Source organism: Gopherus evgoodei, chromosome 5 (assembly GCF_007399415.2).
Source record: "Gopherus evgoodei ecotype Sinaloan lineage chromosome 5, rGopEvg1_v1.p, whole genome shotgun sequence".
In the NCBI taxonomy this organism is placed as follows: Eukaryota; Metazoa; Chordata; order Testudines; family Testudinidae; genus Gopherus; species Gopherus evgoodei.
This window is the reverse complement of record NC_044326.1, coordinates 62,256,388-62,273,746: the sequence shown is the minus strand read 5'-3', so window position 1 is coordinate 62,273,746 and position 17,359 is coordinate 62,256,388. Positions and strand designations below refer to the sequence as shown.

General features: G+C 40.2%; 2 protein-coding genes across 7 annotated transcripts in view; one reads left to right on the top strand and one right to left on the bottom strand.

Moving 5' to 3' along the window:
* The first annotated feature begins 7,956 nt into the window (after nucleotides 1-7,956).
* The window catches only part of ANKRD37 (ankyrin repeat domain 37), a 24,771-nt gene continuing 15,368 nt past the window's right edge, over nucleotides 7,957-17,359 (top strand). The window contains exons 1-5 of one of the 2 annotated variants that reach the window (XM_030563052.1): nucleotides 7,960-8,327; nucleotides 8,675-8,827; nucleotides 10,010-10,101; nucleotides 10,640-10,869; nucleotides 11,641-12,201. In XM_030563052.1, coding sequence (XP_030418912.1) covers nucleotides 8,298-8,327; nucleotides 8,675-8,827; nucleotides 10,010-10,101; nucleotides 10,640-10,869; nucleotides 11,641-11,654 — 519 coding nt within the window. In that variant the 5' untranslated portion in view covers nucleotides 7,960-8,297 and the 3' untranslated portion in view covers nucleotides 11,655-12,201. Of the gene's footprint in view, nucleotides 8,328-8,674; nucleotides 8,828-10,009; nucleotides 10,102-10,639; nucleotides 10,870-11,640; nucleotides 12,202-17,359 lie in introns of those variants that run through there. The other variant, XM_030563051.1, reaches the window with a different exon arrangement.
* Nucleotides 12,372-17,359, bottom strand: part of UFSP2 (UFM1 specific peptidase 2) — a 23,842-nt gene continuing 18,854 nt past the window's right edge. For all 5 annotated transcript variants that reach the window (XM_030563029.1, XM_030563030.1, XM_030563026.1 and 2 more), the window contains 2 exons: nucleotides 14,349-14,473; nucleotides 12,372-12,663 (listed from right to left, as the gene is read on the bottom strand). In XM_030563029.1, the coding sequence (XP_030418889.1) occupies nucleotides 12,577-12,663; nucleotides 14,349-14,473 (212 nt within the window). In that variant the 3' untranslated portion in view covers nucleotides 12,372-12,576. The remainder of the gene's footprint in view (nucleotides 12,664-14,348; nucleotides 14,474-17,359) is intronic.

Genomic DNA, 17,359 nt, shown 5'->3' with positions numbered 1-17,359 from the left:
AAGGCAGGTAGGGGGAAGCAAAGGGAGGGCCTGGGGGATGAGAAAAGTTTTCTCCTAATGAGAGAAAGTGAAAGTGGTCTTCGCTGCTTAACAAGTACCCAAGGCGGTAAAGAGAAAGGTTAAGAGGCACTGTGGTCTTTGCTCACAGACCTGCTATGGATAGTCTGGTAGTGCTGACATAGTGAGTCTTCTGTCCAGTTACAGTTGCCAGAGATGCAGTGACCTATTGGCTGTGTTGTAGGTTTCATGTTAAATTGTCACTTTGGCAGATTATGTTCCTATTCCATCTCTATATTCAGGGGCATTGGAACAATTTTTCTATTGGAGATGCTGAAAGCAGAAACCATATATTTGGTTATTACTACTTCAAGCCAGAGGGTGCTGCCGCTCCCCTCATTCCAGCACCCTGTCCGTATTAAAGATGAGAGCAGCTGTATGGATATGTTCCGAGATTCACACTCAGCCTAAAGCTTACTCCCCCCTTCCATCTACACACAATAAATCATGCTAACCCAGGGCCCTTGGTCCCAGGAGCCTGTGGGAGTGGAGGGTCAGAGCCCAAGTCAAGCCATGACTCAGGTATGAACCCTGTTGCTTTGCAGTGTAGATACAGCTCCGCTTGACATGCATCCTAGGAGTCTGCCAGAAGTATCCCAGAACATAGGTGCTGACTCCGTGGGTGCTCTGGGGCTGGAGCACCCACGGGGAAAAATTAGTGGGTACTGTGCACCCACCGGCAGCTAAGATCTCCTCCACCCCACCTCACCTCTGCCTTTGCCTCCTTCCCTGAGCACACCACGTCCCTGCTTCTCCGCCTACTTTCCAGCACTTGCCACCACAAAACAGCTGTTTCACAGCATAACAAGCTCTGAGAGGGAGGGGGAGGAGCGGGAACAGGGTGCACTTGGGAGGAAGCGGCAGGGCCGGTGCAAGGAAGTTTCGCGCCCTAGGCGAAACTGCCACCTTGCACACACCCCCCCAGCCCTGTGGCAGCTCCGCCCTGAGGCTCCCCCCTGTGGCAACTCCCCCCCCCAGGGAGCTGTCTGGTACCTCCCCACCCCAGCTCACCTCTTCTCCAGAAGCCCTGCTGTCGCGTCCGTTGCCAGGCTCGTGCCACGTGCGCTAAGCAGAGCTGTGGAGCTCTGCCCAGCCGCCGGCGCCGCCACCGGCAATGAGAAGAATCGCACGGAACGGAGTGCTGTCCCAGGGGAACCTCTGGCTCAGACTCCCTCTCCCTCCCAGCACAGCGGCTGCTGAAAGGCTTTAAAAAAAAACTGGGGGTGCTGCTTTTTGGCCTAAATGGTAGCACTGGCCCTGGGAGGCAGGGCTGGGATTTGGGGAAGGGAGGGGGTGGAGTCAGGACGGGGGCAGAGGGGGGGTCAAGCACCTGCCAGCGCCAGCAGAAGTCAGTGCCTATGTCCCATGATCCTATGCGCCTACTTCCTTAGTCCTCTCTATCCCAAAAATCTGTAGTCTAGTTAATTGAAAATGGAAGCCACTTCCCCTTGGCATACTGTAGCAACTCAGTGAGTTGCCATTAACCCTTCCATTGTCTCCTAATCACTGAGCTGCAAAAAGACCATTGAAGAGCCTTTTTGCATTTTCAGTGGAGACCAAACAGAATAAGCATACTGTTTCCTGGTCATGGGAGCACAGCCAGATTTTGGTTAATTTCTGTTGCAAGGCCAGTAAAACTGTGGACTGTAGCAAAAATACCAGAATGATCACATGTACCAGCAGATAGCTAAAAAGCTGTTAGCCTTTAAAATTTTCCAGACTGGTGACTAGTGCAGGGAGCAGATTAAACGGCTCAAGAGTAAGTACAAGAAGAACAGAAACCAGAACCACACCTCAGGCAATTCAGCAACTTCATGCCTGATTTATGAAGGGTTTAACCAGGTGCTGGGCACTGTGCCCTGCATAGAGCTAACTATGGTCAGCCAGCATGGTGCCTTCTGTCCCCTGAATCCAGCATGGGAACTGGTGTGACCCCTCAGCAGGCTCTAGGTGAGGAGCATGAAGTGACTGTTTATTAAACCAGTCCAGAGCAGGCTGTGGGACAGGATCAACACTGAATTCTGGGTCCATACTCAGAGGAACTGTTTGATGCCCCCCAATCCCAAGGAACACCCCACTGCCAAGCCTGCAGCAAACCCAGAGAAGACAGAAGCCACCCCTGAACCTAGTTTATTACTACAATAATGGGAGGGTTTTCTACTCTAAGGACTGATGCAACAATTATGAGAAGGCCCAGCTACAGTGTGTATCCGCTAATGGCGGATTGTATCCCTGAGCCTTGGTGTCCCCCTCCCTTGCCCCCTTCCCACCACATGGAGTTCCACATCCCTGAGTGATGTAGTTATACCCACCTAAGCACCAGTGTAGACAGCACTAGCTCTCCTGCCAATATAGCTACCGCCTCTTGTGGAGATGAAATTATTAAACCTATAGGATATCTCTCTCCCATTGGTTTAGAGCAACTTACCTTACATGTTCTCTTAGAGCGGGGTGGGGCTGCGCATTCTGGTGGATCAGAGCAAGTTCAATATAACATGGTTTCACCTATAATGCGGTAAGATTTTTTGACTCCCAAGGACAGCGTTATATCGAGTTAGAGGTGTACCTCAGGAATATCTTTAATGCCTGCCACCTTAGAGTAAACCACACGCATGATTGCTTCAAAAACTGTGGCTGCCACTTTACCCACAGTTGACTTTCCTACACCAAACTGGTTGGCTACAGAAGTCTGAGGTGGCCAGTTTCCAGATGGTTATAGCAGCCGGCTTGTGGACAGGCAAGTGTGTGTCTTTACACTGGAGAATTAGGGTAAGCTACTCACAAAGATCCAGAAATGTGTCTTTCTTCATGCGAAAGTTCTAGACCCACTGCTGGTCATCCCACTGCTTGCCATCTGCATGACAATTTGATCTCACCATTCTGTGCTTGTGGTCTTGTGCCAGAAGTGCTGATTTATGTAGGGGGCATCAGCAGCTGTGATGATTGTACTGAGCAGCATCTGCCAGTGCAAGTCTGCTATGCCATAATACTCTTCCTCCTCTGCCTACTCCTCCTCTTCCTCCATCATGAAATCTACCTTTGATAAGACAGAAGATGCCGCCAAAATGTCCACTAGCACCTCATGGAAGCTCTGCCCATTTCATGACACAGCAGTGAAAGCACAAGCAAGAGAAGTTACTCAAAAGGTGTCTCTTCCATGTTGCTGGCTCCAGTAGCTGGGAGCACACAGACCAAAATGATTGCTTAGCAGGCCATTCAAACTTCTTATAACATGGAGGGTGGGCAGTAAAGTTTTTTTCGTGCAGTGCCTTACAGTCAAAGAGCTAAAGCAACCACATTTTGGGAGGGTGCTAGAGGCTCTGGAATATGGTTGGTTTGACTCAGGTCAGCATGCTGCGGTGTGCTTGACTGCCCCAGGTTTGAGACTGGGTTAGAAAAGTCTCAATGTAGAGTTAAGAATCAGCTTAGATGCTCAAGCCCAGAGCTCTCTAACACGGGTCAGCTTACTCGAGTCCCACAAAGCCTGGGCTTACATTGCAGTGTAGATAAACCCTGTGTGACTTGTGGAGTGGCAAGAATTTGGCATTCTCTTTCCTAGGCTTGCCTCACCGACCTTTAAACACAGTAAGTTATTTATTTGCTATCTCAGAGGTAAGCAGCCCAATGTATTGGATCATTGAGAAGGTCTCTTGGTAGCTTGATGTTGTTTCTAAATAAATCCATCCATTTTGTGGAACTAAAGCTCCATTGTATCTTGAGGTTTTGGTAACACTGACAAATGAGTCAAAGTTTGCTCTTTGTTTATGATGTCACCTGAATCTCTTTGTTGATTTATAGTCCTTGCTGTATGTAGATGCTATCTATAAAAGAGCATTTTAAAAAGAGGTATTAAATTGTCTGACAAAGATTCCAATGATACTGGTAACCAGTATAACTGCATATGTAGATACTTATTTGGAGTGTATTTAAATACTCTAGCCAAGTCTTTGGGTCATTACTCCTATGAAAAGGCAGAGACAAAAATGGTGGGGAAAATAGTTTTAAGATGTTTTCCCTCTGTTTTTTTAATAATATATTTGTTTTCCAGTGATTTAAAACTGCAAGCTTTGAAAGTATGATTGGGGAAAAATTACATCTGAAGCCCAGGGGCAAACTTTGTAACGGCAGTGCTTTAACGTGGCTTGTTAAGGGCCAGCTACAAGAGGTGTGGCTACCAATGCTGGGAGCACTGTCTACACTGGCACTTTACAGCGCTGAAACTTGCAGCACTCAGGTTGGTGTTTTTTCACACCCCTGAGCAAGAAAGTTGCAGTGCTGTAATGTGCCAGTGTAGACAAGCCCTAAAATGGGAAGAGTGGCTCTGTTCCCACCCATGCAGGAGGGCTATCAAAATTAAGTGGGCCATTATAGGACAAAAGCTTTGTTAATTGCCCATCCATCCATGGAGTAAGAAGGCCTCATCCCATTGGTTTAAATGCTGGAAGAAGCAAATAAAAATAGTGAACAAGATTTTTCATCTCTTTGCTATTTGAACTCTGACAAGGCCGATACTAGAAACAAAAGCAGAGATCCCCAGGGTCAACCTCGGATTAGCCCTAAAAGAGATTCAGTTCTGACAGATTTTTATATCTCTGTTACCTTTCGGAACCATAGACTGAACTCATTTGTGCATATATGTTGCCTGCTTTAAACTGTAGGTAACTCTCTCATTTCCTTTTCCTCGTTAATAAATCCTTATTTAATTTACTATAGGATTGGCTATTAACATTGTCTTTGATGTGAGATCTAAGGTACAAATTAAACTGGGTAAGTGGGGCATGAGAGCAACCTGAATATTTTGTGATTTTTGGTATAAGTGACTCAATGGTAAGACTGCTACAGTGATCTAGGAGTTCCCTTTTGTTACTGGTGAAATCTAATTATAGAATATTCACCCAGTTTGGGGTGCCTGTCCTGTTTTTGACAGTCTGTCCTGTGGTTGGGATTCACAGTCATGAACCATTCCAGACAGTGTTACAGGTGCTTTTAAAATAATCACAGTTTCAAAACTCCTATTTTGTCCTCTTATTTTCAAGTGATGTTTGAAAGCTCCTAATTCCATTTTTGGCAGTGCAATCTGTTTCCATAGCAATGTAGAAAGCAGCCACCAGCAGAAATATAAGATGAATGCTTTCACATATGTGTGGCTAAAGCTGAGGGCTAAATTTTTTTTTCTTTGGTAGTTCCAACAGATTTTAGGCTCCAACAGACTTGTAAAAATTCACCTCCATTAATTTTGTTAGAGTCACTCCAAGGAAGAATATGGTCCAATATGTCTAAACATACTTTGAAAATTTAAAATTTTGTTAAAGAGGAGTTTTTTAATATATCACATTAAAGACTTTTTAAAAATTATTTCATTTGATAAATGGAATATAAAGAACATTCTGCATAAACGACGACACACTTCAGGAAAGTCAGCTATACCGGATTCCTATACTTCTTGGATAGCTGAAGGGATGTGTGTGGGTATAATATAAAACTGCACAACATGTCTTATGCTATTTCTTATGCTCAGTCTCATTTCTTTATACGTATGCAAAATATGTAAATACAGTATTATAGTTGAAATTATCAATACATAAGAATTTTTAAAAAGTAAGTTTCCACAGCCACTGTAACTTGGACTTGTAATTGTGAGGTATTTTGTATTATTGTATATAGTGCTAGACTTTATGTAGAAGTGGATTAAGATAGAACCTTGGTATCCATGTTTTATGATCAGTGACTGGGAGGAGTACAGCTGACTGATGCAAACCTGGTGCCTACTGGGGTGGGCTGGGCTTGGCAGGAAGATCAAGAATTTGTAGGTAGGAGGAAGATAAGAATCAATCTGTTGTATGGGTGGCCAGTATGGGAGAGTGGGATATTTTGGGTGAGGTTTGGCTTGAAGCCAGAACCTGTAGGGCAGTGCAGATGTATTGGGGGCCTTAAAATGTTGGGTGATCCATGCCCTATTTAGCCTTATATCCAGAAGTGAATTATACATCTGCAGTGTAGTTATGATTGCTGTGGAAACCATAATTTTGATTTTTTCAGATACTTGTGCATTTGAAATCCTAATTGTTTTTTGGACTGAATTTGCTTGGTTTTGTGTGTGGGAATAAAAGACTGAATACAGTAATTGCACCGATGTGTTTATTTCAGTCTGAAATGAGAGAAGCAAAAATGGTCACACATTGAAGTAAATGCACTAACTTGGTGTATTACGTGTGGATCTGGAGCTCTGCACCTATTTTGCATAACTTCTGTTTATTTCAATATGTGATTTACTTTTCTCAGTAGGAAAGGGAAGATGAGAGAGTATATATTAAAAATAAATGCATTGGTCTTGTAAAACTAAACTTCTCTTAAAGGAACATGGTTAAGGTTCGCAGGGATCAAATTTCACTTTTTCTTTCTAAATCTATTTACCACATCCATTCAGTTTTGTTTTTCCAAAACAAATGATACAGTGATCTTTATTTTTTTTTTAATTATGCCAATAGTCAGAAGTAACTTCCATAACAAACAAGAATGCATGTGTCATGGAGTCAAAAAAAGCTAAGGAAATAGAATTAATTTTAAAGTTTTAAGGCAGGAAAAGTTCCAGGATATATTACAAATTGGAGATATGGTTAAAACAGAGTTCAGTTCAGTCTGCACTGTAAAACTGTATTTTAAATACCATAGAATCATAGGACTGGAAGGGACCTTGAGAGGTCCTCTAGTTCAGTCCCCTGAAGAGAAACTGCCATGTAATTCAGTCTCCTGCCACAGTTGATTTAACAGTGTAGACAAGACAGGAAGTTACTTTGAAACATGAACCTAACAAGTATTTTGTCCATACTAAACATTTTGACATGGTTGTTACAAAACTGTGCTAAAATAGGCCTATGACTGGGGAAGTCTATAGCATTGTTTCTTGAAGTATGATTGTTTTAAAACAACAAAACCATGTCCACCGCAGATGCTGGAATTGCTCAGAGAATGCTAACTACCTCCATGTTTGAAAATGGTTGTCAAGCAATTGTGCTTGATAAGAGACTAAGACATTTATTTCAGCATAAGCTTTCGTGGGCTGCAGCTCACTTCTTCGGATGCACAATCTGTTCCAGTCTGTGCATCTAAAGAAGTGAGCTGTAGCCCACAAAAGCTTATGCTGAACTAAATTTCTTAGTCTCTAAGGTGCCACAAGTACTCCTGTTCTTTTTGCTAGAGTTATTTTTAATAGAAATTAATTTGCGATTAAGGATTGGAACACAGTCCTTTCCATAGGTCACCAATACAAACCCAGCTCAGGTTGGTAATAACTTTGCCATAATTGTTGGCAGTATCAACACAGCCCAATGACAGACAGGGCCCATGGACAACTACTAGCTTCTTCTAGAAGCAGTCCTTGAATTGAGAGAGATAAAATGATCTTGTTAATAGCCTGGCTTCAGTTGGTTGAAAATGATGGGTCATATCAGTTTTCCCCTAATTCAGACCTGGAGAGGTAGTCTCTCCACGGCAGAGTTGAGAGGCATTGGGAGGTCAGCATGGTCCAGCTTGCACAGCTATAGCTAGTTATGCACCTATTCCATTTACAAGCTCTAAACTCGCACACACCTTTTTCAAAAGAAATGAATTGGGATAAACCACAGTGGATAAGAGAAGTGTCTGTCTTGCTTAAACCATTCACTTCTGGATGAGTGTGACAGCAAGTTTGTTTCACGCTCCTGCATACGTGCATGAAGAAGCATATGTCTAGCTATCTATAGCTTCATAGAGCGACCAATAATTAGACTAGAGGAATTGTTTTTTTTCCTTCCGCTCCTGCGGCTGAAGCAGAAAGCGAAGGGGTGTGGATTTGCGTGTGTGAATGTGTGTGATACGTGCCTAGCTGCACTATGCTCCATGGCCGCCCCACCTGCCACAAGCCCTAGACTGCCCCGCCCTCCTTTGCCTGTACACTGAAACACGTGCTAGGACAGCCCGCCCAGGTCTGCTGGAGAAAGCATCAGACGGAGCCAATCACCACGCAAGAAGGCGGGTTGACCTGCATGTGCTCCTGTTTGTGTACGTGCAGGAGCTGGTTCCCGGCACAGTGGGAGGGGAGTTCAGCACGGAGGTTCCCTTTTAGCGCTTGCACGGTGTCAGACGTGCTACATGCACTAGGCAAAATAGGGGACGGCGTGCTGGGCTTCTCTTCTATTCTCCCCACCGCAGCAGCCGTCCCAGAACATTGGGAGTAAGTAGTCCTCAGCCGTAAAGAGACAATGTGGATGATGCTGGATTGCAGCTCAGAGGTGAGGCTGAGGAGTTTGCACCGTTCTTTCCGTGCATTGTTAGAAGTCCAGGTGTTGAGTTGCTTGTAATGTAGTTTTACCACTATTGGCTAAACCCAAATCCCACTGATGTCAGTAGGATTTTGCCAATATCTCTCTCGATTTGGTGGTTTGCGTTCCAACAAACTAATAGCCTGATTCTTTCAAGTTGAAAAGCCTATGATAAAGGGGCATAAATATTAGATGAAGGGGATGGTGTGGGATACCTTTCGATTTTTCTGCTACTGTATACTTTATCTTTCGGGTCTAAGAATAACGTGAAGCTAAATGTATTTTTTAAAACACTTGTTTCCCTCCCCCCCCCGTAGTCTGACGGCTTGAGCCTTCTGCTTGAGGTGGGGACTGGGGTGAATGCACCCGCAGATGCGTTTGGTCAGTCCCCAGCTCACTTGGCTGCTTGTGGAGGACAAGCTTTTTTCCTACTCTGGCAACTGCAAACAGGTGCTAATCTGAACCAACAGGTACGAGTAATGCCTTTTTGTTTCTTTTGGACTGTCTTATTCCAATGAGGCATGTTATTTGTATGAAGGTATATTGTGTATGTAAATCTTTAGTTGTCACAGATTTGATGAGATATACAGACTAGTTGCCTGTGATTATTTGTTGCATCTCTTCTATACAATTTATTACATGAAAACAGGTGTCCTTAGTATGAAACATTTCTTCCCCAGTCCTCAATCAATAATCAGTTGTAAACACTTTCAAAATAGACTCTTCCTCATGTAAAATGTACTTTAAAATTCATTCTGGTTATTGTGTGTTCAGATTGTTTTGTAGCTATATAGGACCACTGTCAGATCTGAAACTTTAGTATCTTCTTTATCCTGTCAGGGTCTTGGGAATGTTCACATTATGTCCTTCCAATATATATATCAAGGTCTGTTACGGAGTCACACTTATTTCAACAGCAGAAATTTTTGGTGATTTGCTTGTATCTCTGCACTTCACTACGAATGGTGCTGTTAACTTCTAACTATGTGTTTTGCTGGAAGATCCTGCTGCCTTGATTAGTGAATGAATGTGGATATGCACCAGAGGTGGGTCAGAAACTGTTTTCACATCCCTCAAATATTTCCAAGTGTTCAAATTGTTTTTCCTCAGATCATGATGAAAAGTCAATCTCAAATTTTCACAGACCAAATTGTTTTCAGATCAGGTCAGTGTTATGATAACTTCAAAACTTTTTTTACTTTAATTAGCTTAAATTTCTACAGGGAAAGTCATGTTGAATTGGAAAAACAGGAATGTTCATTTTGAAAGTGTTAAACAAAAACATTTGTTAGTTTCTAAACTTTGAGATTTGTCAAATCCAAACCTGTTTTGATGAATTGGCATTTTCTGATATTGAAAAATTCCCAGCTAGCTCTGAGTACACTTTTTGTATAAAAGCTGTTCTAGATTACGTGAAAAATCTGTTGCAAAACCTTTATCCTGCTAGCAGCTTGTTATATGAATAAAGAATATTCTAATATTAATAGCAGCTGCTGTTAGTATTTAACTGGATATATACTTTCTGACCCACCTTTCTGACTTGCATCAAGATTGTGTGCACAGAGTTCTGATGGTGCTCAAACTGGTTAATCTCTCCTGCCATCTTATTGATTATGATATACTAAGGGTGAAATTCTATGTTATGTTTTTAGGATTGCCATGGAGAAGCTCCTATTCATAAGGCAGCTAAAGTTGGGAGCTTGGAGTGTCTTGCTCTACTCGTTGCCAGTGATGCCAGAATAGAGTAAGTCAAAAACTACATTTAACTGATTAAAATATTAGCCCTCAAAGAAGTTAGTCATAAACTTATTCTGCTATAATCTTAACATACCTGAACATGAAATGTATGCTAATACAGAACTTTGTTTCCTGTTCAAACTATATTGTGGTAATTGGAATGCAGTGTGCACGTGCATATTTTTAATAAAAGTATAAAAATATGGTGCAGTCATTACGAGTATTTATCATGATAGTCCACGTACTGTACAACTATACCGTTGACTTTCAGTTTTGGTTTAGAGAAAAACCTCTTTACCATAGCTGCTAAGAGTTTACTGGTCATAGCTCCCTGGTTGGAGGAGCTTTCCATTTCATCTATTGGTTACATTATTCTTACATCTTATACTTGAGACAATTTCTTTGGTCTTGATTTTTTGGTAGCTTATTTCTCTGCTTCAAATATTTTTGCACTTGAAATAAATTTTACTGAAGAATTATGATGACTGCCTCATCTTACATAGGGACGATTTGAAATTAACTGTGTGTTAACTTTTGTGTTTCAGTTTGTGCAATAATGATGGACAAACAGCAGAAGATCTTGCATGGGCTTTTGGATTTCTGGAATGTGCCAAGTTCCTCACGACTGCTAAACATACTCAAAATATGAAGCTAAAAGAACAATCTAGCTGCTCACTTAACGACAGTTGTGGTTTGCCAAGAGAGGCTTCATCTGGACAGAAACGAGCATGTGGAATTATGGGACCCACAAACAGAAAGAGGAGGAGATCAGATGGTACGTAGTTTGACAGGTTACAAATCAGACACTTAGTCAGGACTGGTTTAATACATATCAGAATATTTTTAAACCAAAATCTCAGACTGTCAGTATTTAAGTACATTACCTGAATTTGTCAGTAGATATGTAGTAGTAGTGGTGAGGCACGGCCCTTCAATGCATCCACATATACCTACGTGGTAAGGCTGCTATTCAGTCAGAATATTAATGTTGCATAAAAGAACATACTCCCATAACACATGTATGTTCTAATAAAGGGCCAAATTACTTTTGTGCATTGGGTCAGGATGGATTGATTTAAATCAAAGCTATTTAAATCACTTATTTTTAATCATTATTAAATCAACATGAAGGTAAGCTTGATTTAAATAATAGCTTTTTAATTATTTGTAGTTATTTTCCTTAAGAAAGGTTTACTCTTATTGGTTGGTAACCCCTTAAAACATGTTGATTTGCAAGTAAATATAGTCTTTTTGCTAACCAGGAGAGAGTGGTACATTTATGCATATTAATTTAAGCAAGCATAAACCTTAACTTCTTACTAGATTAATTTTTTCTTTGTGATGTGTCAATCTCTACTTGGATGGAAATTTCAAATTCAATTAAATGCACAAAACAACATTTTAAAAAAATTAAATACAACTATCTAGGTTTTAGGTTGAAAGAGAGGGGGATACATTAAACAACCATCCTATACTATAGCCCAGTGGTTTGATAAATCCAGATGTATACTTCTATTTTATAAAGTAAGCTCTTTTGTTTGAACAGATATTACGTCTTAGACTGCAAGTGGGAAAGCCTGTAACCCTGTAAAGAATCTGTAAGAAGAATCTGAAATCTGCAAAAACAACAATATTGGTCTATGAATTAAGCAGCCCAATATTTGATGTCTATTTCCTTCTGAGAAGGAGAAATCCTTGGTTACTTTTGCTTCTTGAAGAAGACATTTTTCTAGAATACTTGTATTCACACAGCTCTGTGCGTGTGTGTGTGTGTTCAGTTGTAGACTATGTATAATAGGGCAGTCTCTTCTCCAGTAAATAGCTAAACAAAGTTGATACTTAGCACATATGGTGTTTCTCTCTGGCTCCTTCCATTCCCAAGTGCTGTAGGAGATTAACATCTTGTTAAGTGGCATTCCCTGCCTATCACCTTGTTGTGTGATATTACTGGCTGCTGTCAAACAAACAGTTACCACACTTCACTACAGAGAGGGCTCTATGGAGCCCTAAGGATAGTTTGGGTCAGTTTAAAGTCACACATTTAATTCTGCACATCTTACTAACAAGCCATCTTTGCTTTTATGAGCAAGAGCTGCTTACATGAGTAAACATTAAAGGACTACCCCTAAATTTGTAAAGCACTTCAGGAGCCTTCAGAAAGCAAAAAGACGTTACAAATATTAGATTACCTTTATCCCAGTTGCCAAAATTAAGATAAACTCCTTTAATTAAACTTGTCTATACAAGAATGCAGTTGAATGTGATTTACTCTTCTTCCATTTTTGATGTTTTTATTTAAAAAGACATTTTATACTTAAATTGCTGTGTAAAGAATTCAACTAGCATTTTTATTTCAGCTACTATTGACTGACAAAATACCATTTACATTAAAAATAAGTAACTTTTATAAAGCTTATGCATGAGACAGCTCTGTCTATATCAAGTCTTTAAATTCTGGATTAACATATTTTGCAATTGGAATTTAAATAGTTTTTGGTCGTTGAGGTAGGCAGAGGTTGTAATAAGCATCCTTGCTCCAAAAGTCTGGGCCCTTCCATCCACACCAACCCTGTACAGGAAACATCAAATAAAGCCATTTCTAAAACAGTTGTGCTTACCAGATTTGGTCCATGAGTACTGTCATGCCTGTCACAGTTTTTGTAGTTTTCATAATTCAGTATATGTGTAAACAGAACAGGCTCCATTTTTTGACTCAAACAGCTAGAAATTATGATGCTAAAATTGAAGTCTAATAGCAACATTATCTTCTGCCTTAACGTTTTGTAGTATTTTTATTCTTAATCACATCAATTATTTTCAATTATAAAAACAGTGTGAAGTCTACTTTTTACAAAATAGTGCATACACTTAAGTTCCAAGAACACACCCTTACAGCATCTCAATTTAGACCCCAATTCTGCAAACATTCACGCACGTGTATATTTATCACATTAATAGTTTTATTCAAATCACTAACACTGCTCAGGTGCTTAAATTTGAGTACATTTGTAAATTTCTTCAGAAATTAACAAGAGTATGAAGTTTCAATTAACTGTGGAGTTCTATTGCTATGACTAGACCAGTCTCAGGACTTGAAAAATTACCAGAAGCCTACCATACTAATCTGAGGCAGATGCAAAAGTAAAGAGGCTACCAGAATAGTTCAAGGACAGTATCCAACCTCATCTGCTGGGAAGGGAGAGTATGCTGGATGGAATTTATACCAAAGTGCTTTCCCACCATTCAAAATCAGCCCCAGTTTAGTAGATGTGATAAATCTGAAGCTGCTTTCCTCCTGCCTGGTTGTTAAGAAGGAGCTCTCCCCAATCTCAGAACCTGCTGCTGCCTTGGTAGCTGGTATTCTGCAACTATGCCATCCCTAGAACCTCATAATTTTTTAATATAAGATATCCCTCCTCTCTGAATAGTTCAAATTTCTACCCTTCCTGCTGCTGACTTTCCTGGAGCAGCTGGCAGAATGAAACTGATACAACTCACTGTCCTCAATTTCATATCTGCCTATAGGATAAATAGAACCTGATGAGCCTTATTAATTACACTCTGCTACTGCTTGGCTTTACTATGAGCAACAGCAGAGGAACTGGAGCCATCTATCTGCAGATTCAGGAAGATGGAATTGCATGGTTTATCTTCCAAACTATAAAGACTAGACACATAGCTCAAATGTATCCCCAAAATTTGCATGTATTCTTTTTAAAGGGATCCTGACAGCTTTTGTCTATATCAGTACACAAGATATTTACCTAATTTCATGGAAACTCTAAAATTTTGATATTAACATGTATATAACCAGATATAAACAACTCTGTACTAGACAGAAGGTGGTGGCATCAGGGATATTCAGTCCCGAGGCAAGTAAAGAGCATTCCTTCTTACTGTAAAAAAATAATTATGTTCTCCCAGACACTGCACCTCTTCAGTCATTAAGTTCCACAGACCAGATGTAAGGGTATCCTGTACTGGTACACTCACCTGGCCTCTGGGCTGGCCACCAGGTGGGATCAGCATTTTCCTTGCAGTGATAGTGTCCTTCTTCAGTCCAGGGACTGAGGGACCTCAGTAGGGCTGAATTATATATAAACTGACCCTAACCCCTAAGAGGCTGAAAGAAGAGAGAGAGTGTGTGTGTGTGTGTGTAAAAAATAATTCCAATGCTATCGCTCCAACACTGGTCATGCCATATTACCATTTATTAATGTCGTAAGTAGAAACTAAATGAAGTTAAAATCTCACCTTTTCCAAGATAACATGCAGATCTTCTGCACCAGTGTAATGTGGGTCTAGAATCAGAAATTTAATGTGTCCTGTAACCTCATTCCATGCCACTCCTAGTATTGTGTGAGCCAGAACGCCTCCACCTGGATTGGAGAAAATATATGCCCTTTCTAAGACTTTGTACAGTTTGACACTTATTTTTTGCACCCGTAAGTATGTCAATACTTTCTATTAGCTGACAGATCTATGAGTGAAATTTCATTCTCTAGGCTATGAAAAATATGGTAACTGCATCGTGTAAGATCCTTCATGGAATAGGATAGCCAAAATAAGGACAAAGTTGTAAAATCAGAGTAGTTATTACCACAAAGAAATAATTTTACTTAACCATTTGATCTCTACGGAAAAGGATAAATGGACACAAATCAGATATTGGGAATGGCAATATGCAAAAATCTGTAGGAGAACACTTCAACCTCTTTGGACACACAATAGCAAATCTAAAGGTAGCCATTCTGCAGCAAAAAAACTTCAGGACCAGACTTCAAAGAGAAACTGCTGAGCTTCAGTTCATCTGCAAATTTGACACCATCAGCTCAGGATTAAACAAAGACTGTGAATGGCTTGCCAACTACAAAGCAGTTTCTCCTCCCTTCATTTTCACACTTCAACTGCTAGAAGAGGGTCTCATCCTCCGTGACTGAACTAACCTCGTTATCTAGCCTGCTTCTTGCTTGCATATATATACCTGCTTCTGACACTTTGTTATAATTTTCTCTATCTTATGGCATGGTAGTCAATATTATCCAGAGTTCAGACAGATCTGAATGACATTATAAATCCTTGTCCATAAATATGTTAGGATGGGGAATATGATTAAAATGAAAATAAGATTTATATTAAGGCTGATTTTAAAAAAATGTTTCTCTATACTTTTTCAAAGCACCATTCCCCTTCAGTACAGTATCAGTAAAAATTCAAATGTTCTTAAAATCCAAATTTCCTTACCCATGTTACCAACATTTTAATTTATTAAAATATTTCATCTGGTTTTAGGAAAGAAATTTTTGCTAAGGAGTGAAAGCCAATAAATTGCTGTTCTTTAATGCTCAAGGAAGTTACTCCTGAGCAATACAAAATAATTCTCCAATAGTGTTGCTAGTGTGAGGAGCAGACTATTTTGTAAAATCAGAATAGCTGGCCCATCAACCCTGGAATGAAAACTTCAAGACCTATGTTAGCCTCTTGAATTTAGAGAGCATCATTCAGACTGACCTCAGCAAGCCTGCTCTATACTAAGTTTGGGGACCTAGATCACCATGAAAAGACACCAGCCAAATCAGCTTTTTATGGTCCTTCATCTTAGAGCAGATAAAAGACAATACTAGGGTGTGTACCTGAACTTCGTTAATCTTGCAATCTCCCTTACTGCAGAGCATGTGAGGGGGATTCCGACACCCGAGACATTCTTTTTAGGTGACAGATTGAGGAACAGTCCCAGATTGAGGTGTCGATAGAAGTTTCAGAACAAATTGGTAAATTAATAAGTCAATGGTATTCACCCAAGAGTTCTGAAAAACTCAAATATGAAATAGCAGAACTATTAACTGTAGCACGTAACCCATCACATAAATCAGCTTCTTTACCAGATGACTGGAGGAAAGCTAATGTCATGCCAATTCTTAAAAAAGGCTCCAGAGGCAATCCTGGCAATTACAGGTTCGTAAGCCTAACTTCAGTACCAGGCAAACTGGTTGAAACTATAGTAAAGAAAAGAATTCTCAAACACATAGATGAACATGATTTGTTAGATAAGAGTCAACAGGGCTTTTGTAAAGGGAAATCATGCCTCACCAATCTATTAGAATTCTTGGATGTCAGCAAGCATGTTGTCAAGGGTGATCCATTGAATATACTGTACTTGGACTTTCAAAAAGCCTTTGACAAAATCCCTCACCAAAGGCTCTTAAGCAAACTACGGAGTCATAGGATAAGAGGGAAGGTCCTCTAATGGATCAATAACTAGTTAAAAGATAACAAAAGGGTAGGAATAATTGGTCAGTTTTCACAATAGAGAGAGGTAAATAGTGGGGTTCTCCAGGGATCTGTACTGGGACCAGTGCTATTCAACATATTCATAAATGATCTGGAAAACGGGGTAAACATTGAGGTGGCAATCATCTGTAGATGATACAAAATAAATGAAGACTATTCAGGCCACAGCTGGCTGTGAAGAATTACAAAAGATCTCACAAAACTGGGTGAGAGGGCAATAAAAATCACTGATGAAATTCAGTGTTGAGAAATGAGAACTAATTCATATTGGAAAACATAATCTCAACTATACATACAAAATGATGGGGTCTAAATTAGCGGTTACCACTTAAAAAGTGATCTTGGCATCATTGTGGATACAGTAGTTCTCTGAAAACATCTGCTCAATGTGCAGTGGCGGTCAAAAAAGCTAACAGAATGTTAGGAGCTAATAGGAAAGGGATAGAGAAGACGACAGTAAATATAATGCCACTATATAAATCCAGGGTACAACCACACCTTGAATATTGGTCTCATCTCAGAAAAGATATATTAGAAATGGAAAAGGTACAGAGATGGGCAACAAAAATGATTAAGGGTATGGAACAGCTTCCATATAAGGAGAGATTAAAAAGACTGGGACTTTTCATCTTGGAAAAGAGATGACTAAGAGGCGATATGATAGGAGGTCTATAAAATCATGAATAGTATGGAGAAAGCACAGTAGAACCTCAGAGTTATGAACTGATCGGTCAGTCACACACCTCATTTGGAACCAGAAGCATACAATCAGGCAGCAGCAAAGACAAAAATAAATAAAGCAAATACAGTTCAGTACTGTGTTAACTACTAAACTACTAAAAAAAATAAAGGAAACTTTTTTTAAAAATTGACAAAGTAAGGAAACTGTCTTTGTGCTTGTTTCATTTAAATTAAGATGGTTAAAAGCACATTTTTCTTCTGCAGAGTAAAATTTCAAAGCTGTATAAGACAAT